The 24,934-nt window shown below is 44.8% G+C and overlaps 1 protein-coding gene across 1 annotated transcript; it reads right to left on the bottom strand.

Moving 5' to 3' along the window:
• Positions 1 to 10,830: 10,830 nt before the first annotated feature.
• On the bottom strand, positions 10,831 to 24,313 carry KLF17 (Kruppel like factor 17). Its single transcript, XM_044236398.1, has 3 exons — positions 24,155 to 24,313; positions 12,301 to 13,156; positions 10,831 to 11,950 (listed from the first exon to the last, which is right to left on the bottom strand). Exons 1-3 carry the CDS (start codon positions 24,236 to 24,238, stop codon positions 11,709 to 11,711), a joined length of 1,182 nt encoding a protein of 393 aa, XP_044092333.1. The 5' UTR covers positions 24,239 to 24,313; the 3' UTR covers positions 10,831 to 11,708.
• Positions 24,314 to 24,934: the final 621 nt, after the last annotated feature.

Here is a 24,934-nt window from a genome sequence, read left to right as displayed (position 1 = left end):
AAAGATACAAAGCTCTTTAGCATCTATCCTAGAGAGCCAGGAGCCCTTCTATCTAAGCCACCTAATGGACCGTCCTGTTGCCAGATTCATTGATCCAAGTTGTTGGCCATTACACAGACCCTCCTCAGTTGGCCAGCAGGAAGCCAAGGACTCTGCGGTTAGCCAACAGTACTTGGGCCAAGGAGTTGAGGCTGGGATAGGATTATTAACAATCTCAGTGGAAGAGCAAGGACAGATAAGTGTAGGACTTTCTCTCTCTCTCTCTCTCTCTTTTTTTTTTGGTACAACCTTTTCTAATTGGAGGACAATGAGAATAACCACAGAGCCTCTGTAGGGCAGGAGTGAATGGAGGGAAGGAGGCCACCACCACTGTAGCCAAAACAGCTCTGATGGAAGACCCTGCACTGCTCTCCCAGATGTTCTGGTTGCCTCTTTCTCTCCCAGGAGTGAGTTTACAGTTAGGGAGCTGTTTTGCTCCTGTAGAATCCAGTAGTGGCAATGTGTTGTGTCCACACTAAGTTGGTGCACTTGAGGTACCAGAAAGACCCTAAGAGACCAGTAATTGCCTCTCAAAGAATGTGTACCTTTCAGCCAACTCCAGGGGTTTATGGATTCAAAAACCGGGTGGTACGACTAGCTCATGGCACAGCTCTGTCATAGCTGCGCTTCGTGAACTCAGAGTTCGCTGAAACTTGTAGCTCAAAGGGAAATGTGGATTTGTGGGAACCAGGGGAAGGTCAGCCAGGGTGGCCCATTGGAGAGCCTCCAGGTATTTTGTTAAAAGCCCCACTCTAGGGGCGCCTGGGTGGCTCAGTGGGTTAAAGCCTCTGCCTTCGGCTTGGGTCGTGATCTCAGGGTCCTGGAATCAAGCCCTGAGTGGGGCTCTCTGCTCAGCAGGGAGCCTGCTTCCTCCTCTCTCTCTGCCTGCCTCTCTGCCTGCCTCTCTGCCTACTTGTAATCTCTGCCTGTCAAATAAATAAATAAAATCTTTAAAAAAAAAAAAAAGCCCCACTCTAAGGGAGCTGTCTTTCTGGTAACCCAATAGATGGATGCCCCCAATATTCCTACATTGATTATATGAGAGTGCCAATAGCCAGAGCACCCCACTAATCACTAGGCCTCCCTAATGTCTATCAGGGCAGTCATCTCTGGAATGAGACATCACACCCTTTCCAAGATAATGCCTAAGAGTTTCACTGGGCACTAGGTCATTGTGCCCTCCTTGTGTTAACGACCCACTTTTGTGTTGCTTGGTGGCCAATAGAGCATCCCGTTCGTGTGGGCTGGTGCCCTTTTGTGGGCCCACTAGGAGGATGTTATCAATATAAACAAAGGCTAGTGCTCCTTCTGGGAGCAGAACTTTTTCCAGGTCACACTGATGGCAAAGAGCTGGAAAATTTAGGTAGCCTTGTAATAGGACATGAAAGGTGTATTGCAATGCATTGCATGTAAAGATGAATTTGATCCTGATCATCTGGCTAGAGAGGGGTTGCTAGAAAAAACATTTTTTTAAAAGATTTCATTTATTTACTTCACAGACAGAAATCACAAGTAGGCAAAGAGGCAGGCAGAGAGGTGGAGGCAGGCTCCCTGCCGAGCAGAAAGCCTGATGTGGGGCTCGATCCCAGGACCAGATCCTAGGAAGCCGAAAGCAGAGGCTTTAACCCACTGAGTTACCCAGGCACCCCTAGAAAAAAAACATTTTTAATAGCAGTTGCTACATACCAGGTTTCTTCAGCTTGGGCAGTAGTTTCTGTGACAATCATGAAACCAGGTACTTCAGAACTATGCCCCTGAGCCTCCTCTAACCAATCATGAATCTCCAGATACCCTAGGCCATGTGCACAGGCCAAACCGGTCTATTGAATGAAGAAATCATCTCATGGAACTTCGGCTTCCTTGAGATGGGCAGTGTGGATGGTTATTTCTTTTTCTCCCTCAAGCAGTCAGTATTGTTTGGAATAGACAGCAGTACTAGGCACTGGTAGGCAATAGGGTAGGTTGATCCACATGTCCCACTAAAATGCAGCAGTACTTATCAGGGATTTGGGGCAAAGGCAAGTCATTTATAGACATAGACAATACTTCTATACCAATAATACATTCACTAGTGGGAGCCATAGCAAAGGAAGTTTGTTAGGGACCCAAAAGGACCCACCCATAGCTAGGCATGGGGGAGGGTCCCAGCGGTAGAGCTTTATCTATTTCCCCCTCATCCTGGAGCTAGGATTTCAGGGATCACAAGTCACCTATGCGCCAGCAGCCAGAGACCCAAGAAGTACAACTCTCCCCCACAACGGTGTTGAACCTTGACCTTGGCATTGGGCCTCTGATACCCCATGGAAACAGAGGGGTCTTGTCCCATCCCAAAGTCTTATTTTTGAATGCAAAGAGGTCCAGACTCACTGGGAGGAACCTGCTAATCAGATACCCCACAAGCCCTGATTTCCTTGTCCTACCAATTTCTTCCTTTGAGACTGTCACAAAGGAACCAAATTCAGAAATCTTTCTGGAAAGGCTTTACCCAGGCTTCCCAGGAGAGGGCGCTAGTTTATTACTCTTACTGCCACTCTTTGTCCTGGTCAATTTGCTTTCTTGCCAGTGGCTGCTTTTTCCCTGTCCAAGAATTTGTCAGTGAAGACTTGGATTGTATCACAGGTGAACTGACCGGATCTCATGCAGAGGTTTAATGAGGCCTGGTGACCAGGGCCAGCAGGGGTAGCATGAACTAACTTGGAAATTTGAGTCTCGCTAACAATCTGATCATCTGCTGTTCTCCGTCCCTCATCGCAGACCAAGGGATCACAAGGATGGTTTGCGGTGACATTAGAGCTTCTACAAGTGTGGTCCAAACACGGAACTTGTCACAGGTGGGACAAACCTGTTGGAGCCACATAGCACCCATTGAGGAAGGTGGTCTCGGATGTTTGCCCACCGCCAGGGCACTTCCAAAGACAATTTGTAGCAGTGCGCCCGACGCACTCCGTCGCTAGTCCAACAAGGTGATCTATTTCATTGCAGAGGCAAATTCACCAAGTCTCTAGGTCTATTTGGGCCACAGGGCAAAGACCTCTACACTCTTTCACTGAAGTCAAGTCTCCTATCACACTACGTCGCAGGACGTCCTTTGGCATCAGCAAAAGAGCTCGTAGTTATGGGGTGCAATTCAGCATGTATGTTCTCACAGTGTTTCGTCCCACTTCTGGAGGACCATGAACAGTAGTAGCTAGGGAACAGATGCCCTAGCTTTCCTAGAGTTCCTAGAGTTTCCTAGAGTTGGATTTCTCATTGGACCCACTGGGCAAGCCCAGCCAGGAGTGGAGGGCTAAAAGGGACCCACAATTCCCCTTTGAACTGAAAAGTATCTGTAAATAATCCGCTAGCACCCCCACTGCCACATCCTGTTGGTATGGCTGTGGAGGTGCCTTGTGGGGCCCTCAGGGGTTTTATTCTTCCAGAACAGCTTTGTGCTCAGCAGGGCCCCCTGTCTGGATGCATCAGTTTGTTGAGTTGCCAGGTGCCGAGATGGTTCATTAGGACAATGAGCCAAACGAAGGTAAAAGTCAAGGCTTTATTTACTTTCTTTGACAGTACAGGCAAGAGGTGAAGAGGAGAGGTGGTGGCTCCCTAAAGCCCCCAAGTCAAGTCACTTGGATACAGACAGACGGGGGAATGCCCTCACTGCTGAGGAGCCCTGAACTGAAAGGCTCCTGCCTTTTTATGGACCTAGGGAATCTGAGGGAGGATGGGGAGGAGGGCTTCAAGTGGAAAAGTACTGATTCAGACCACCAAGGCTCCCATAAAGAAACCTCTGAATGTTTGGAGGCCACTGGGCTAGAAATACATAGGCACATGGACATGTGTGGCCCATCTGCAAGAAATAAATCCCAACCAAGGGACATTCTACAAAATATCTCACTAGTGCTCTTCAGAACTGCCAAGGTTGCCAAAAACAAGGAAAGTGTGGGGACAACTGGGTGGCTCAGTTGGTTAAGTGTCTGCCTTTGGCTCAGGTCATGATCCCAGGGTCCTGGGATGGAGCCCCACATCAAGCTCCTTGCTTGCTTCTCCTTCTGCCTGCTGCTCCCCCTGCTTGTGCTCTCTCTTTCTCTCTCACACACTCTATCAAATAAATAAAACAACTTTCTCAAGATTATAACAGTTTCATGGCAAATGAGCCAAACATCCTGCAACAGAAGATGGAGGAAATGAATATGGTCCATCCACACAACAGAATTCTATGCACCCATTGAAAAGATTCTAGTCATTTTCTGTTTGCTTCCACCAAACAGGCTCCAAGACGTACTGATAGGCAAAGACAGCAAGACACCCAGCCGTGTGACTAACCCGCCATTTATATATGTATTACAGATATAGCATAATAGTATATATTATTATATATAATATTAATATATTAATATTAATATATATTAATTAATATATTAATAATATTAATATTATATATCTGTAATATAATATTATTATATATCTGTAATATATGAATGGCGGGTCATTCACACGGCTGGGTGTCTTGCTGTCTTTGCTGTAATATATATAATATATTACAGATATATAATATTAATATTATTAATATATTAATATAATTATTATATACTAATACATTAATATTATTATTATATATCTGTAATACATATATTATATATATATAAATATATAAATGTAATATATAATATTCTTTGGCACATTACCAAAGAAGCATCACTTCCAAGGAGAGGCTCAGGAGCAGGAGGAGGACTTTTCCCTGACTACTATGTTCCGCCTTTTGAATTTTGTACTACATGTACATATTGTCTATTTAAAATGTTCTTCATGAGCCAGGCGAAGGAAAAGGAGAACAGAAATGAGAAGAGAAGACTGAAAGCCAGACGTCCTGCTTATCTTTTATCTCAACATTTAATACAAGTAAAAGTCTGATTTATCGTGTGAGGTTGTGAGTCAGGCAAGGGAGAATTGAGTGAATGGATGAACATCTGAAAGCCAAAAGAGGAAGACATATTTATTGGAAAAGGCACTCTTCTTGCTACATCATATGTTAAGAGTAGAATAGCTGTGCCAGTGTTTTCTCAAACAAAGCCTGTTCCCGGGTTATCCCTTCTCTCCCTCCCCCACCTGACTCCTCACACCGTTTCTGTACTCACTCGGGGCTCCATTCTGCAGGTGGCTTCCATCCCCATTGCCCCAGAACCTAGGATTCTCTTTAAAAACTGTCTCTCAGGGCGCCTGGGTGGCTCAGTGGGTTAAGCCTCTGCCTTCGGCTCAGGTCGTAATCTTGGGATCCTGGGATCGAGCCCGGCATCGGGCTCTCTGCACATCGGGTCTGCTTCCCCCTCTCTCTCTGCCTGCCTCTCTGCCTACTTGTGATCTCTCTCTGTCAAATAAATAAATAAAAATCTTTAAAAAACAAACAAACAAACAAACAAACAAAATTATCTCTCTAGTCTGTGGAAGGTGGCTGAATTCTACACCAGCACAGACAGAGGACAGAGTGTTCTCCTTTGGACCCAGGCCAGACCCAGGAAAGTTGCCTTTGGGAGGGCATTAGCTATAGCCCCAGAGCCTCAAGCCAGGCAGCCCCCGGCACCTGTTTGACAAGAGCAGGATCATCATCAAATGCACCCAGGGCAGGATGAGTTCCCAGCACATGTGCTCGCTTCGGCAGCACAGATACTAAAATTGGAAGGATGAGTTCCCAGCACAGCCAACCGGCAGCAGTTGTGGCTGAGGGCTGGGAGGTGACCTGTAGCAGGAAGTCAGAAATTCTTTTCAGCTCACATATCTTATGCAACCACTTCTCGTGAATCTGCTTGTCTGTGCAAACCACGCTTCATCGTCTCCAAGTGCAGTCGCCTGCTCCTCGGCCCAGTATAATGCATCCATTCTTCACCCAAGGCAACCGAGATGGGCTTTCCAAATGCAACCGTAATCATCTGTTTGGGAGTCAGCCTTCCCTGCATTTAGCTGAGAGCTCCAGGGAGAGCTAAGTTCCAGCTGACCACTTGCCCACTGTATCCCCATTACTGAGACCCCTGGACACCCAGTAGACACCCAGTAAATTTTCTGATGAATGGAAGAGAATGCATACAATACAACTTCTAACACTGTTAAGGACAATGTTCCAAAGACCTTTGGAAAGCCTTCCCCCATTTTATTTTTTATTTCCCATCCTGCCCCCCCAAGTTCCCTCCCAAACTAGCCCACTATACGCTCTGAAATTGCTCCATAATCTGGGAACTCCCCTACATCCTCCATCTCCTCCAAGAAGCTTTTTTTTTTTTTTAAGATTTTATTTATTTATTTGACAGAGAGAGAGATCACATAGACGGAGAGGCAGACAGAGAGAGGAGGAAGCAGGCTTCCCGCTGAGCAGAGAGCCCGATGCGGGGCTCGACCCCAGGACCCTGGGATCATGACCCGAGCCAAAGGCAGAGGCTTTAACCCCCTGAGCCACCCAGGCGCCCCACAAGAAGCTATTTCTTCTTCTTGCCTTCACGTCCTGCCACATCTCTGCCTTGTGAAGACATCCCAACCCATCCACCTACCCTAAGATTCATTCTCCCATCCCATCCACCTTGGGATCTCTCACTACAGTGCTACTTAAAAAACACTGTTCTCCCAGATATTTGCAAATTATATATCTAATAAGGGGTTAATATCCAAAATATATAAAGAACTTATACAACTCAACAGCAGAAAAACAAATAATCAGATTTTAAAATGGACAAAGGACCTCAATAGGCATTTTTCTAAAGAACATACACAAATGGCCAACAGACTTGTCAAATCACTATGTTGTACAGCTGAAACTAATGTAACGTTGTGTGTCAATTATACTTCAATTTAAAAAAAAAGGAATGAGGGGTGCCTGGGTGACTCAGTCAAGCATTAGACTCTTGATTTGGCTCAGGTCATGACCTCAGAGAAGGGAGATCAAGCCCCATGTCTGGCTCTGCACCGACCATGAAGCCTTCTTGGGATCTTCTCTGTCTCTCCCTGCAGCCCTACACACACCCCCATTCGTCCTCTAACTCTATAAAAAAAAAAAAAAATGATGAGGGGTACCTGGGTGGCTCAAGATCCAGAGAGGTGTCCCTCTGTGTCTTTGACTAAGTACTGATCAAGCATGAGGAGAAATTACTTGAGACTAAGAAGAAAAACACTGAAAAGTAGGCAAACAATTCCTGGATCTCACACAGGATGGGAAATAGTTTGTTTTCACCAACCAGAATGCAAGAACATAATATATGGATCAGGAAGAATCCTCAGAATGTGGCCTTAGTAGTGGGGTTGAATTAGCCCTAGAAAAAAATGCAGTTCTGAGACTGTTCTAAAAAAGCTGAAAGTGTAAGTCTCACATGAATAAAAATACCCCAGATGCCTGGGTGGCTCAGTCGTTCAACCATCTGCCTTTCTGCTCAGGTCCTGGAATCAAGTCCCACATGGGGCTCCTTGCTCAGCGGGGAGACTGCTTCTCCCTCTGCCTGCTCCTCTCCCTGCTTGCATGCTCTTTGACAAATGAATATATAAAATCTTTAAATAAATAAATAAATAAATAAATATTCTCCGAGGGAAAGAAAAGTAAGCCTCAAAGAGATCCAACTAACTCCAAGAAAGTGCAATGCATGCCAGAATTTAAAACTAACAATATGTAAAGGAATAAAACAAAATCCAGCAACCAACAATGTACATTCACAATGGTCTGGCCTCGAGTACAAAATTATCAGCTATTCAAAGCAGGAAAATAAGGGCAATTATCAAGAGAAAAACCAACCATTACAGACTCAGAAATTATGAACATGATGGAACTGGCATCCGAGGACATTAAAACAGCTCTTTTAACTATGCTTCTTGTGTTTGAGGGAAAGAAAAATATGGGCTTGACAAGGAGAGAAATAGAAGATTTTAAAAGATCCAGATGGAATTTCTAGAGATGAAAAGTACAGTATCTGAAAAACACAGCAGATTACACTGTAGAAGAAAAGATCTAAAATGAGAAAGAAAAGACTGAAAAAAATGGACAGAGCATCCGTGGCCTGTGGGACAACAGCAGTCTATTATATGCGCAGATTCTGAGTCAGGAGAAAAAGGGGAGGGGGACAAAAAATTGACAAAACATGCCAAAAAATTCCAAATTTTATTGACTATAAACCTTTAGATGGGGGCACCTGGGTGGCTCAGTGGGTTAAAGCCTCTGCCTTCGGCTCAGGTCATGATCCCAGGGTCCTGGGATTGAGCCCCGCATCGGCTCTCTGCTCAGCAGGGAGCCTGCTTCTTCCTCTCTCTGCCTGTTTCTCTGCCTACTTGTGATCTCTGTCTGTCAAATAAATAAATAAATAAATTTAAAAAAACAAAAAAACCTTTAGATGGAAGACATTCAATGAACCCCGAACAGAATAAACGAAGTTAGAAACCACATAAAACAAATCATTATAGGGTTTAAGAATATATACATATGGTAAAAACAAAGGAAAGCAAACACAAATTCACCAAAATTCAGGATAGTGGTTACCTCTGTAGAGGATGAGGCCCCTGGTCAGAGGGGAGCACCAAGGCATCAAATGTTATTAGTGTGTGCTTCTTCTTTAAGTGGCCTAAAGGGCAAATACGTTAAACTATATATAAGCAAACTTTTTTGCACATGATTGACATCAATAATAAAAATACAGAAAAATAAACTTCATCCATTCTCCTTCCATTCACTTCGAACACAAGCTATTAACCTGGGAGTTATCCTTGACCTCGTCCCTGGCCAACCAGATCCAGCTACCCCCGGGGCTGATTTTATCTCTTAACCCTTTCTACTACTCTCCACCTACATGGTCACACCCTGTCCCAGCCACCTACACTCTCTTCCACTCTCACCTGGAACGATCCCTTCCCCTTAAGCAGAAGGAACAATTTTTAATCACGACTAATTCTCTCATCAGTTTGAAGGTGTCAATCTTGCCCCACTTGCTATCTGGTGCAGAGATAAGGAAATTGCCCAAGGCCACACGGGCAGAAAATGGCAGAGGCAGGATTCAAAATCTACTAATCTCACTCTGGAGCCCACAAAGCCTTTACCCCACCCATACTACCTGGTGTTGAACAAGATAATTCTGGGAAAGGCTTAGCCAAGGCCTGCGATAAGGTAACCTGTAAACTTTTTCCCTTCCAGTAACTTCCTCACCTCCTTATCTGCCTCCTAGTTAGTCCTTACCACTGAGCTCAAACCCTATTTCCCAAGGGAATGCCTTCCTAACCCTTGTCCTCTTACATGCAGGTCCCTGATATTTGTCCTTATTGCATTCCAAATGTCTGTGGTCCTTCCTCCACTAGATTGTGATCTCCACAAGGGCAGGGCCCCTTGTTGCCCATCTCTAGTGTCTAGCACACCCCTGCCCTCTCTGGCTCCTTCCAGTTCCATTCCTTGGTGAAAGTGATGGGTCACCAACAGACCTCTCTCTTACCTCCCAACAAGCAATCTGGCCTTCTGACCCTACCAGCAGCCATGTGTATGAGCCAGGAAGGGCAGGGAATGGAGACCCGTGCTGGCCCACCGACCTTGAGATGTCCTGCTTCACAGAAGGGACCTGGTGCCCAGGTGGGAATGAGAGAGACTTTGGGCTCTTGAGACCTGAGGCCATGCATTGGGTCCCAATCAAGCACCCCTGCCCTTATTTATCATGTCCACTCCCCCCAATCAAGAGTTTGGGTGGAAGGCACTGAATGCCTGGTGCAGGTACACTGGGGCTACCAAGGTAACAGACCAAGGTGGCCATGCAGGAGGATGGGGGATGGGGGTCACAGGTGTCACTCTACCTGTGGGACTTCCACAATGCCCGGAATAAATTTGAGCCCCCCGAGATTTGGCGGCTCTTCTTGGCAACACAGTTGCTTTCAGAATGTTTAACTGTGGTCTTGATGGCCCACAGCAAGGGACTGTCATGCTCTGAGTCCTTAGTGTCCAACACAGGATATGACCAAGGGTAGATATCCAGGAAATTGAGGTCTGGCTAAGGTCCATGAGTCCTTCAGGACTGGCTCAGGCACCTCCTTTTGAGAAGTCTTTCTTCCCTGACACACCTTTCCATTGTCCCTGTGCTCTCCACCATGAGTCCCCACAGCTCTGATGCTTCTATAGTGGACTCAAAGAATGTTTGTCGAATGAATAGAAGCTTGCTGGTCTGACTCTCCTCTGAGCAGTTGTGTTGGTCTAGCAATCTGTCTGGAATTCTTTTCTCTTCATTCACCTGCTCAGTTTATTCCAACACTTAAGGGATTACTAGATATTACATATACTCACTGAGCTCAAGGGTGACCTCCTCCAGAAAGCCTCTCTGACCTTCCCTTTAGGTGTTCCTCTCTCCATGGCCACCACACCTAGGTGGACTTCTCAGCCCCTAGACCAAGATGATCCCTTGGCCACAGGACCTGATTCATATCTCTGCGGCTATCACCTGGCAGCGTTCGGCAACAATCCCAATTCTGGTTGGGATCCCAGCTCTGCCACCTGAGTTTAGGCAAGTCCCTCTTAGTTTGCCAGCCAGTGGAATGGCTGGCTGAGAAGTCCAGAAATGAGACTCAAAACCACCTGAGTACTCAGGATAGCTATTATACTCTCAACCCTACAGGAGGGAAAAGGGCAGGACAGAGCCTTTTAATACCTGGTATTTGGTAGCCCAGGTACCAGTTAGGGGAGAAAAGGAAGCTACAGTAGGCTTTGTCCTTCTCTGCCCCAGTCTTCTGTCCTCCACCCCAAGTCACCTAGAAAACAGAGCCTGAAACAAGAACTAAGTACTTATGTTTTATTTGAGAGGTGCAAACCCAGGACACCGAGTAAGAAAAGGGAAGCAAGGCAGGGAAGAACTGATGGTAATACAAAGTGATAGCAGGTGGGTCCTGCTTCATGACATAGCAGGTGTGTCCAATGGCTACTTGGGCAATCTTCCCATTGGAGAAACAGTGCCTTGCAGTTCCCGAGGAAAGGGAGGGAAGAAGGTACTTGATCCGCCTGAGTTTCTCCCATCTCCCATTAATTAAATGTTATCTCAGGAGCATTTACTCCCCCACACTTCTGGGCTGCTAATAGCAACCTGAGATGCCAGATCCCATGCCCTGCAGTGTGGCATTCCATCCAAGTCTCGAAGCTATAGGAGAAGCAATCTCTGGACATGCGGCTGGTGAGTGCCAGAGAGAATCTGATTCAGTACCTAAGATGGGTCCAAAACAGTCCAACACTGTTTTTCTTGTGTGCCAGATGAGAAAACATGGCATAGTGACCAAACACCTTTTCCCAGGTCACTGGCTAGTAAGTGGTAAATTCAGGATTTAAACATAGTCTGGTTCTGAAAACTATAGAAGACCAAGATAAGGGAGTTGGATTTTATGTAGCAGGTGAAGGAAAGTCACTGAAGAGTTTCAAGCTGGGCAGTGACACAAGATAAAGAGCTTTTGGATAAAGCTCCCAATCTCTACTTTCCTTCGTTTTCCCATGTGGCTAACCTTGGCAAAAGTAGGTGGCCCCAGAGAGGCGAGGGCACGCAAGACAGTTCCAAGGAGTCTCTGACTGGGTCCAGAGCTCATAGAGGCTTTAACACCACCTCACAGTCTTTCTCTGTCTTCATCGAAGCCTATTCCTACTGAAGACTATCTGGTCAGAGGCAGGCGAGATCTGGGTAGAGAAACCAAGATGAGAAGAGGAGATTCGTCTAAAGACCAGCAGCAGGACCGGCCATCTGTCCATTGCTGGCCTGGGATTCTGGGGGTCCTGGCACCCGTTGGTGAATCCTTCGGTGTTGCCTGAGATGGTCAGATCTCATGAACTGTCGGCCGCACTGATCACATCTATGTGGTCGGTATCTGGTGTGTATCCGCATGTGTCGTCCAAGCTCATCAGAACGGAAAAAAGACCACATACAGCTTTCCCACATGCATTTATAGGGCCTCTCACCTGTGGGGAGGTGACAAGGGACAGAAGAAATTAAGTAGAAGAACATGCCAGCAGATGCTTAGATAAAGGGGTCTGACTCTATTGAGGAAGAGCAGTCAAGGTTGAGAAACCAAAAGAAAACCAAAGGAAAGGAGCAAGGAGGCCACAAGACCAGCAGTCCCGTGATTCTGGCATGGTCACACTAGATAGAGGGAAAGCACATTGGTGGGGCCAATATAGTTTGACCCCAAGCTTGAAAGATAACAAGCTAATCCCAAGCCATTACAAACCAGTGGTCTAGCACAAATCTAAAGCCCAGAGACTCCTCTACCCCACCCAACCTTACCCCACCTATCTGACACCTCATTCACCTGTGTGTTTGCGTTGATGACTCACAAGGTGGGAGCGCTTAGTATAAGCTTTTCCACAGCTTTCATATTGGCAGCAGTAAGGCCTTGAAACCGGGGATCTCCTCCTGAGAGCCCTTTCCTGGGACCTGGAGTTCCGCTCTGCTTTCAGGGGGGCATGCATGGGCTGCTTGGGTAAGGGGTCTTCCTGGGAGCCTGGCTGGCTGAGAGAGTCCTGGGATTCTAAAGCCAGAAATGATGGGGACCCAGCTGCGCTCATCCTAAAGTCATGGGGTTCTTTAGGGGGCAACATCTGAGTCAAAGAAGGAAGCATTGCCTGGGCCTCAGTAGAAGGCATGGTTGGGACCAGTAACATTTTAGGTGTTAAAGAGTCTCTGTTAGAAGGTACTGTGGGGGGGTCAGAATAAGGCATTGATGGAACATTGATGTGGGATGTCACTGAGATTCCACTGGGAGCAGAAACTGGCGGCCCACTGCGGGGCATCCTTAGATTCCCACCAAAGGTCATGGCCACCCCTGGAGTACTGGGCTCTCCTAAGGGCATCATCTGGGGCCCCCTGAAAATCACCATGCCTGGCTGGGAGGGAGACATTCCCTCACAGTAAATCATCTGGGAAGGAGTGCGAGTCACTTGGGAGCAGTAGCTCACACCATGCTCAGGCAGCATCATACTAAACTGTGGCCCCATTTCACTTGCATTCTGCCTGGGAGCCTCAGCTAAGGCCAAAGGGATCCTCTCCAGCTCTGTGCACGGAAGGAAGTAGTGAATGCCTGATGTGCCATCATTCCAAGAGGTATGCACTCCACTGCGTCTAGGAGATGGAGACATGTCCAAGATGGACATTGACTTCTCAGTATCCTTGAAGAGAGAGAAGTGAAATTCACCCCTAGTTCAAATTCCAATTCCACATGTCCCTCCTTCCCAACTCCAATCCCTCTTTCCCATCTCTGGACTCCACCCTTATCCAGCCTCCAAGATCTTTTGCCTGAATTATCCCAGTACCAGGCCATTCTCCTGGGTGGACTTTCTTCTTTAAGAAGCAAGTCTAGCTGATAGGAGCACAGTGGAAGCCTGGACGGGACACATGCCACTTTTCCTCCTTGTCATGTTCATGTCAAAAAAAAAGAACCAAGGGAGCAAATAAAATATTCTATATTTTAGCCTATAGCCTATAGCTATAGCCTATAGCTTCAGTAAAAGTCTGAGAAAACCTTCAAAGATATCTTTAAGTGTAAGGGTGAAAGAACATACAAAATTGGCCTAAGTGCAGAAAGCCACAAGAGTGGGAAGAATTAAGGGTTCAGATGGGTCATGACTCTAGTCAAACTTAGAAAGCATCTGCAAATATTTACTTACAGAAGAGGGTCTGAGCTGAGTTGGAACTGCAGAGGACAATTCTGAGATCAACACTGGAGGAGGTGAGGAAAAGAGGACGATTTTTAACAAGGGTAGGAGATTAGCTTGGAAGTCAAGAGGCGGTATTCCTGGAAGAATGACTGGTGTAAAGGGAAATGAAGAAGAGATGGGCAGTAGGACCTCTTTTTTTTTTTTTAATTAATTAATTTATTTATTTGACAGAGAGAAATCACAAGTAGACAGAGAGGCAGGCAGAGAGAGAGGAGGAAGCAGGCTCCCTGCTGAGCAGAGAGCCCGATGCGGGACTCGATCCCAGGACCCTGAGACCATGACCTGAGCCGAAGGCAGCGGCTTAACCCACTGAGCCACCCAGGCGTCCCAGGACCTCTTGAAACAGGACGAGATCCAGGAAAAATTTTTAAAGCTGTCCATCACTGTAGCATTAGAGAGAGCTCTTGCTGAAAATCCTGATTTCTCACAATATTATTTTGAAACTATTTTAATGAATAATTTCCCATCTATCCCTCCACTGCAACAGTCCAGAAAAGACCAATCCATTCAAATACAAAAACCAAAACGTAAGTAAAAAATACAGTATCCACAGAAGATACTAAAACACCAAGAGAAATTGAATATTGCAATCTCAAAAAACCAAAACAAACAAACAAAATAAATCAGGGCTCCTGGGTGGCTCAGTTGGTTAAGCATCTGCCTTCAGGTCAGGTCATGATCCCAGGGGGTCCTTGGATGGATTCCAGCATCTTCTCCCTCTGTCCCTCCCCCACTGCTTCTCCTTCTCCCTCTGCACACACACCTCCACCCCAACTCAGGCTCAGGCACTTGCTTCTCCCGCTTTCTTTCTCTCTCTCAAATAAATAAATAAAATCTTAAAGAAATTGACTGGAAAAAATGTTGCCACAGATCAAGGAAAAATGAGCAACGTTCACGCACACACACAAAAAGAAAGCAAACTTAAGAAAGCAATTCTGGCTTTTACACCAATTACAGAAACATCACAGAACAGAAATAGCAGAATTCAAAGAAGTTATGTCCAGATAATAAGGTACAAGTTATATTAGAGGGGAGCAGGGGAGACAATGATAAGGGGCATGGAGGGGGCTTCTGCAGTGGTGGCAATGTTTCACAGATCTTCACTGTGTAATCATCCATTAGGTTGTACACTTATATTCACTTCTGTTTGTTATTTTTCATTAAAATAGTTTCAAAATAATATTGTAAGAAATTGGGATTTTCAGCAAGTGAAAAATGCCATTTTAAAAATCAGAGTAGAGGCACCTCAGGGACTCAGTTGCTAAGCTTTTGCCTTCGGCTCAGGTCATGATCCCAGGGTCCTAGGATTGAGCCCCGCGTGCTCCCTGTTCAGCAGGAAGCCTGCTTCTCCCTCACCCTCTACCCCCACTTGTGTTCCCTCTCTCACTGTTTCTCTGTCAAATAAATAGATAAAATCTTTCATAATTAATTAGTTAATTCATTTAAAATCGGAATAAATTAAGCAAAAATAACGGTGAATTTCAATAGGAAATATACTATACATTTTCCCTCCCAAGAGGGAATTTGTAGCTGTAAATGCTTATAATAATAATAAAAAAAATCTCAATTCAACAATCTAGCTTTACACCTTAAGGAACTAAAAAAAAAAAGAACAAACTAACCCCAAAGCTGGCAGAAGGAAGGAAATATTAGAAAAAATATCAATGAAACCAAGAACGGGTTCTTCGGAGAGATTAACAAATTGCCAAACCTTTAGCTAGACTGACCAAGAAAAATGTGAAAGCGAGGACATTACTACCCATTTTACAGAAACGAAAAAGATTATGAGAGTACTATGAACAATTTCATTCCAACAGTCTGGATAACCTAAATGATATGGATAAATACCTACAAAGACAAAAATCTACCAACACTGAATCATGAAGAAGTAGAAAATCTATACAGACCCATAACTAGTAAAGAGACTGAATCAATAATCAAAACCCTCCAGGACAAAGAAAAACCCTGAACTTGATGGCTTATGGTGAATTCTAAATATTTAAGGAAGAATATCAATGCTTCTCAAATTCTTTCAAAAAATTGAAGAAGAGGGAATACTTGCTACCTCATTCTGGCATTGCCTTGATACCAAAGCCAGGCAAAGACATCACAAGTAAACTAAACAACAGACCAACATCTTCCATGAATACAGATACCAAAAAAATCCTTTAAAAAAAAATTCAGCAAACCAAATCCACCAGCATATTAATCAGATTCTACAACATAACCAAGTGGAATTTATTCCAGGAAGACAAGGCTGATTCAGCATCTGAAAATCAAAGTAAAATAAAGGGGGGAGAAAGCAGAAAAAGCACTTGAAACAATACAATACCCTTTCATGACTAAGGAAAAAACTCTCAAAAAAACAAACAATAGAAAGAAACTTCCAAGTTGATAAAAGGCATTTATGAAAAACCCATAGCTTATAGCATATTCATGATGAAAGACTGAAGGCTCTTTAAGATCAAGAAGACAAGGATGGCCACTTTGACCATTTTTTAAAAAAATTTTCTGCCCCATACCTTTTTATTTTATTTATTTATTTATTTATTTATTTATTTTGTCAGGGAGAGAGAGAGAGCGCGCGCGCGTGCGCACAAGCGGACAGCGTGGCAGGCAGAGGCCGAGAGGGAAGCAGGTTCCCTGCCAAGCAAAGACCCCGATGTGGGGCTTGATCTCAGGACTCTGAGATCACGACCTGAGCTGAAAGCAACAGCTAAACCGACTGAGCCACCCAGGCATCCCCACTTTGACCATTTTTATTTCACATTGTATAGGAAGTTCTAACCAGAGCAATCAGATAAGAAAAACAAAAGGCACCTGTATTGGAAAAGAAGTGAACTGTCTGTTCCCAGATAGTATGATCATATATGTGGAAAACCAAAGGATTACACATACACCTGTTAAAACTAACAAATTCAGGGGCGCCTGGGTGGCTCAGTGGGTTAAGCCGCTGCCTTCGGCTCAGGTCATGATCTCAGGGTTCTGGGATCCAGTCCCGCATCGGGCTCTCTGCTCAGCGGGGAGCCTGCTTCCTCCTCTCTCTCTCTGCCTGCCTCTCTGCCTACTTGTGATCTCTCTCTGTCAAATAAATAAATAAAATCTTTAAAAAAAAAAAACTAACAAATTCAGCAGTAGTAAGAGTCATTTTATAAAAGATTATTTGTTTATTTATTTATTTATTTATTTGAGAGAGTGAGTAAACACATGTGTCAGAGAGGGGTAGAGGAAGAGGGAGATAATCTCAAGCAGACTGCACTGAGTGTGGAGCCCAACTCAGGATTCCATCCCATGACCCTGAGGATCATGACTGAGCGGAAACCGAGAGTCAGACACTTAACCAACTGAGCTACTCAGGCACCCCATAAGTAGTAAGATTCAAATTCAAGGCATGAGTAGACGCTTTTCCAAAGAAGACATCCAGGGGCGCCTGGGTGGCTCAGTGGGTTAAGCCGCTGCCTTCGGCTCAGGTCATGATCCCAGGGTCCTGGGATCGAGTCCCGCATCGGGCTCTCTGCTGAGCGGAGAGCCTGCTTTCCTCTCTCTCTCTCTCTCTGCCTGCCTCTCTGCCTACTTGTGATCTCTCTCTGTCAAATAAATAAATAAAATCTTTAAAAAAAAAAAAAAAAAAGAAGGGCGCCTGGGTGGCTCAGTGGGTTGGGCCGCTGCCTTCGGCTCAAGTCATGGTCTCGGGGTCCTGGGATCGAGTCCGGCATTGGGCTCTCTCTGCCTGCCTCTCTGCCTACTTGTGGTCTGTCTCTGTCAAAGGAAGAAAGAAGACATCCAGAAGGCTAACAGACTCATGAAAAGATACTCACCATCATTCAGCATCAGGGAAATACAAACCAAAACCAGGATGAGATACCATCTCACACCTGTCAGAATGGCTAAAATTAACAACAGAAGAAACAACAGGTGTTGACGAGGATGAAGAGAAAGGGAAAGCCTCTTGCACTGTTGTGGGAATGCAAACTGGTACAGCCACTCTGTAGAACAGTATGGAGGTTCCTCAAAAAGTTAAAAATAGAGCTACCCTATGACCCAGCAATTGCACTACTGGGTATTCACCCAAAGTACACAAAATACAGATCCAAAGGGGTACGTGCACCCCCATGTTTATACCAGCATTATCAACAACAGCTGAAATTGGGGGATATGTATCTATCTCAATCACACAGTGGAATATTACTCAGCCATCAAAAAGAATGAAACCTTGGGGGTACCTGTGTGGCTCAGTCAGTTAAGTGATTGACTCTTCACTTCAGCTCAGGTCATGACTTCAGGGTCATGAGATCAGGCTCCAGATGGGTCTCTGCACTGGGTGTGGAACTTGCTTAAGATTCTCTCTCTCCCTCTCCCTCTGCCCTTTTCCCCACCTCCCTCTTCCTCTCTTAAAGAAAGAAAAAGGAAAAGGAAAGAAAAAAATCCTGCCATTTGCAATGATGTGGATGGACCTAGACTGTATTACACTAAATGAAATTAGTCAGAGAAAGACAAATTACCATATAATCTCATTCATGTGTGGAATTTAAGAAAGAAAACAGGGCATCTGTGTGGCTCAGTTGGTTAAGTGTCTGCTTTGGCTCAGGTTTTGATATCTGGGTCCTGGTACCCCACATCGGGCTCCCTGCTCAGTTGGGAGACTACTTCTCCCGCTCCCTCTATTACTCCCCTGCCAGTGTTCTCTCTCTCTCTCTCTCTCAAAAATCAATCTTTAAAGAACAACAACAAAAAAAGGAAACAGTGAACAAATGGGAAGCAGGGAAAAAAGGAGAGAGGGAAACAGACCATAAGAGATTCTTACTGACACAGAACAAACTGAGGTTTGAGGGCAGGGAGGTGGTGGGGATGGGCTAGTTGGGTGATATTAAGGAGGGCACTTGTGATGAGCACGGGGTGTTATATGTAAGTGATGAATCACTGAAATCCACTTTTTTTTAAGATTTTATTTATTTGTCATAGGGAGAGCAAGAGCACACAAGCAAGGGGAGCAGCAGGCAGAGGGAGAAGGAGGCTCCCCACTGAGCAAGGAGCACGACCATGGACTTGATTCCAGGACCTTGGCATCATGACCCGAGCTGAAGGCAGATGTTTAACTGACTGAGACACCCAGGTGTCCCTGAATTCTACTCCTGAAACCAATATTGTACTGTAAGTTAACTAAGTAAAATTTAAATTTAAAAAAAAAAAAAAAGATTTGGGATGCCTGGGTGGCTCAGTCGGTTAACAACTGCCTCCGGCTCAGGCCATGATTCCAGGGTCCTGGGATCAAGTCCTGCATCAGACTCTTTGCTCGGAGCCTGCTTCTCTCTCTGCTTCTGCCTGCCAGCACTCTGCCTGCTTGTGTGCTCTCTCTGTGTCTTTCTCTCTCTCTGACAAATAAATAATAAAATCTTTAAAAAAAAAATCAATTAAAAAATAAAAAAAGATTCAAATTCAATACACAAAAATCAGTTGTTTCTATACACTGACAATAAACTATCTGTAAAGGGTTAACTTAATCACTGAAAACTACAAAATATTACTGAAAGAAATTAAAGACAAAATAAATGAATAGACATCTTAGTGTTCATGGATTGGAAGACTTTAATAGTTATGATGTCAATGCTACGTGTAATAACCTACAGATTCCATACAACCTCTTACCAAAATACCTTTTTTGCAAGAATAATCTACCCCCTAAAATTCATATGGAATTGCAAGGGACCCCAAATAACCAAAAACAATCTTGAAAAAGAACAAAATTGGAAAATTCACACTTCCTGATTTCAAAACTTACTACAAACCTAAGTCATCAAAACAATGTACTATTGGCATTAAGTATAGACCTATTCATCAACAAAAGGAATAGAGCCCAGAAATAAACCCCCATACATATGATCAAATGATTTTCAACAAGGGTGCCAAGATCGTTCAATGGGGGAAAGGACAGCCTTTTAAATAAATGGTGCTGGCAAAGCGGGATATCCACGTGCCAAAGAATGAAAGGCCTTTACTTAATACTACGTATGAGGAATTGATTCAAAATGGATCAAAGACCTCCTCACAAGAGCTAAACTATAACTCTTAGAAGGAAACATAAGGGGAAAGCTTCATGACGTTGGATTCGGTAATGATTTCTTGGATATGAAACTACAGGCATGGCAACAGAAGAAGAAAAGAGAAGCTGAATTTCATCAAATTAAAATCTTCTGTGCATCAAAAGACACCACCAGCAGAGTTATAAGGGCAACCCGCAGAAGGGGAGAATACATCTGCAAATCACATATCTAACAGAGACTAATATCCAGAAGATATAGAGAGCTCCTAGAACTTAACCCAAAACAAACAACCCAATTCAAAAATGGGCAAGGGACTTAACTAGACTTTTCTCCAAGGATATACAAATGTCCAATAAACCAATGAAAGATGCTCAACATAACCAGCCATTAGGGAAATGCAAACCAAAGCCACAATGTGATACCAATTCACACCCGTTTAAAATGACTGTTACCAAAAAAAAAAAAAAAAACAAAACAAAAAAACCCATAGTGATGGCAAGACATGGAAAAATTAGAACCCTCGAGAATGCAATGTAATGTAAAATGGTGCAGCCACTATGGAAAAGAGTACGACAGCCCTTCAACAAATTAAAAATAAAATTACTTTATGATGTAACAATTCCAATTCTGGTATCTCCCTACAAGAATTGAAAGCAGGGACTGAAACAGATATTTGTATGCCCATATTCAGGGCAGCAGAATTCATCGAAGCCAAAATGTAGAAGCAACCCAAAGTGTCTATCAGCAGATGAACGGATGAACAAACTGGGGCATATACCTAAAATGTTCTATTATTCAGCCTTAAAAAAAAAAAAAAAAAGAGGAAATTCTGATACATACTTCAACATGAATGAGCCTGGAAGACATTAATCGCTAAGTCAAATAAGCTGGTCACAAAAGGACAAAAAAATGTATGGTTCCATTCATAGGAGATATTTAAGGAAGTCAAATTCAAAGAGACAAAGTAGAATGGTGATTGCCTGCCAGGGATATGGGCAGGGTGGAATTGGGAAGTTACTTTTTATTGGTTGAAGAGTTTGAGTTTGAAGGCAGAGGAACATAGTGAAGGGAGGGAAAAACTGCAGGAGACTCCTTTTTTTTTTTCTTAATGATATTAATCTATTTGACAGAGAGAGAGAGATCACAACTAGGCAGAGAGAGAGAGGGGGAAGCAGGCCCCCCACCGAGCAGAGAGCCCAACGGTGGGGCTCGATCCCAGGACCCTGGGATCATGACCCAAGCTGAAGGCAGAGGCCTCAACCCACTGAGCCACCCAGGCACACCCCACAGGACTCTCTTAAAGGAAACAAACTGAGGGTTGCCTACATGGAGGGATGGGGGAACTGGGTGATGGATACTGGGGATGGTGTCCCCGGTTGTAATGAGCACTGGGTATTAGAGAAGACTGATGAATTACAGCCCCTGAAACAAATAATACATCATATGTTAATTAATTAAATTTAAATTTAAAAAATAAAAATAAAAGAGTTTCAATTTGGCAAGATGAAAAAAGTTGTGGAGATTAATAGTGGGGATGGTCGCACAGAAATGTGGTATGACTAACACTAATTATACACTTAACATGGTTATAATGATATTTTTGTTATGTAGATTTTACCACACTTTAAATGTCTAAAAAAGGTCCTAGTGGCCAAACTTGTGACAATTTGAGAATCAAAAAGAATAATGACTACTCGTTTTAACAGAAGCTTTGAACATTGTGAACTGAAGTGAAAATTAAGTGTTTTTTTTAAATCTCTTTCTGGTAGGAAACTTATTTCAAAATCACCAGAAGAGTCCAATGATTTAAGAAAAATCCTGCTTTACAGAAGAACACAGACTAATAAATGTAAAAGGAGTGGTAGAATTGGAAAATCATTATTTTACAACCCTTAATAAAACTTTCGATTAAGGAAAAATTAACATTTGGTTGACACCAATAGGTGACTGAGTGGTGGGGAACTGTGCATTTGGATCTATCCAAGATAATGTTACACAGATTACTTTCTGACCACAAGGCTAAAAGTTAAGTTTGAATCAGGAGATCAATCAGGCTTTTCACTAACTTAATTCAAGGGCCAAGCCTAGTGTGACCCAAACGTGGGGATCCAGATTCATCTCTGATGAAGACGGAGTCTACCATACCCATGAGACCTTCTTAACAACAATCAGGAATCCAATGAAGCTTAAGGTCTAAGTTCAGTTTAGAAATGGATCCAAGAGCCAGAGGATCAAGCTAAATTATACCAGGAGAATGCAAGGTAATAAATTCAGAAGAAGAATAGCCCACAAGACCAAAGTCAGGATCATGAAAAATGGAGTCAGTCTGGAAAAAAGAAAACTACTCTAATTTCAAAGAAACTTAAGAGATTGAACAACCAGATGTGGTATGTGGTTTTAAACCGGATCCTGGTTTGGACATAGTATTGTGAAGCACATTTTAGGCACAACTAGGGAAATCTGAAAACAAATTACATTTAAGATGATATTAAGAAATTAGAATTCAGTTGGGGAGGGTATGTGCTTTGGTGAGTGCTGTGAAGTGTGTAAACCTGGCGATTCACAGACCTGTACCCCTGGGGATAAAAATATATTATATGTTTATAAAACATTAAAAATTAAAAATTAAAAAAAAAGAAATTAGAATTCTGGTAGGTTTGAAAATGTTCTGACTATGGAAGAAAATAATTTTCTTTCGCCCTAGAAGGGTTGGGGAGAACCTGTTTCATTCACCACTATACGCAGCTCGCATAAAGCAAGCACATAACAGGCTCCAGATAATGTCTATCAGGTGGGTATTTCTGGGGCGCCCAGCCCCCCTTTTCCTCCCTCTCAGTGACGGCCCTCTTTTATTTTCATGATCCTTCACAGGCAGACTTCTTTGGAAATGCTTAAAATATACACCTTCACCACTACCTTGCCTAGTTATTCCCCCAAATTCGATTTGGCCCCCATATCTCCACAGAAAACAGCTTTCATGAAGGTCATCAACGAACTTCGCGTCACTAAATCCAAACACTTGTCAGACCCCTTCTTGCTTGACCTCTCTGGAGCTCCTGAGACTACTGACCACACTCTGCTTCAAATGTCTTCCTCCTGCGGCACTTTTTTGGTTTTTCTCCTTCTTCCTCAACCACCTCCACAGGTTTCCCGTACTGCCTACTTTCCAGGCAATCTTTCTCATGCTAATGATCCATTTAAGGTTTATATTCCACTTATTCTAAACCAGTAGCTCCAGGGCAGAACTCTCCGCAATCTTCCAGCTGCCTACTGCTCAGTCCACGTGGATAGCCCAAAGGCTCATCCCTCAACGGACTGGTTCTAAAACTCGAACTCATCCTAACTCACCCCCTCCCCGCCACCAAGAGTAGAAAACAAGCCTGTTCTTCTCATCCTTTGCTCTCTCACAAAATGTCACTATTCTTGCCCAGTCGTGCAGGCCAGAGATCTGATAAGGTGTCCCTGATGGCTCCTTCACCGCCTAGATGCAAGTTAATGACCAGTTTTTGTGGTGTCCACCTCCAAAACATGTCCAAGACCTATTTGGTTTTCTCTACGTTCACCCTCACCTTCCTAGTGAAGCTGCCACCTTGGTTCTCACTTGGATCATCACAGCAGCTTTCCAGCAATCACCTGGAATTCTGCCCACCTCTCACGGCAACTCTTTACAAAATGCAAATCTAATCACAACTGATCACATTTAAATTCCTCAGGGGCTTCCTCAGGGCTATGGCCCTGCGGGACCTCCCGTAGGGCCGGGATCTCCGCCTCCCTCCCCTTGGGCCACTCTCCCATCACTTTCTTGGCCTTCGTTCTAAATCCATCTCTCACTTCCTCCCAAGGCTGATTCCCTTCCTGTCTCCGGTCTCGGACCCTGCAAACCCTTCACCCAGCCAGTTCCGCAGGTCCAGACCAAATCCTCAGCTGTCTCCCCCACCTCCTAAATCAACTCAAAGACCTCTGCTATTTGTTCCTGGGGCCCCCGTTCTTCTCCCTCATAGTAATTCGTATGTGTCCAGTCATTCAGCTACTTAATAATATAATAGCATAGTATCCTACCGTAAGCTCACCCCAAGGTCCTGGCAAAGGCCTGCTACTTACTAATTTTTTCCTCCCTGCTTGCTTCCTACTGACAGAAATCTAACTCTGTCTTCTTTCCTGGATATTCAGGTATCCAGCGCGCTCTGTCAAGTACGACAGGGCGTCGCCCAGGCCCTCTTGACCCCCAGGGCCCAGCACAGGTGCGAACGCTGGGTGAATATTGCTTGCATAAACGACACATCATTTATGTCCGCGATCTCCCATCCCTCCCCTTCCCACCCCTACCCTCACACCTCATACCTCAGATTTCTGCTTCCCTCCACCCCCGCCCCCGACGCCCAGCCCTGGGGCTGACGTCTGGACTCACCTGTAGGAGCTGATGCTGAGCCCGTTGCCACTGTATCTGCATCTCCGCCCCCCGCTCCATCTCAGCCTGGGATGGGCTGCACATCAGGACCGCGTGCGGGTCCAGACCCACGCCAGATCACAGCCGAGACGCTCCGGCTCAGCGTCGCAGGTCAAGCGCCCCGCCACCACCACGCCACAATCACAATTGCCTCGCTCAGCTTCTACTTCCCACCGACGGGGGGGTGGGGTGGGGGGCGGAGCCAAGGGCCGCACCCACAGACCCACCCATCAGCAGCCGCCCCACCCCGCCCCGCTGCAGGGGGTACCCAGGTCCTGCCCGGACACAACAGGGTCACTAACAGGGGACCTCAGACAGTCACCACACCTTGTGTCTGAAGTCTGCCCCTACCCGATTTACCCATTTACCCCATTCGCCCTTCAGTCGGAGCATCTCTTTTTGGTCCTTTTGGTCCGAGCGGGGGTAGGAACATTGAGGTTGCAGACTCTAGGCCTTGGAGACCTCAGAGTGGAAAAACCAGGGCGGGAGGCAGGAGGCAGCTACAGGCAGGGGTACGGGAGACCGGAGAACCATAACCAGCACCCCGCCAGGTCAGGGTTCTTTGTCATAAGCTCCCAGTGGCCTGGATCTTCTCTGCTATAAACTAGGTACCTCTCTCCCTTGTGTGTACAAACCAAATTCTGGGACCTTCCCAGCCGGTGTCTTTATTCCAGAATTCTTACTGAGTACCTCCTGTGCGTCGCACTGTTTTTTGGAACTAGGGATATAATGGCAAACCAG

The sequence above is a fragment of the Neovison vison genome, chromosome 2 (assembly GCF_020171115.1).
Source record: "Neovison vison isolate M4711 chromosome 2, ASM_NN_V1, whole genome shotgun sequence".
NCBI classification, from domain to species: domain Eukaryota; kingdom Metazoa; phylum Chordata; class Mammalia; order Carnivora; family Mustelidae; genus Neogale; species Neogale vison.
Note: the sequence above shows the minus strand (reverse complement) of the source record. Positions and strands in the feature narration are given on the sequence as shown.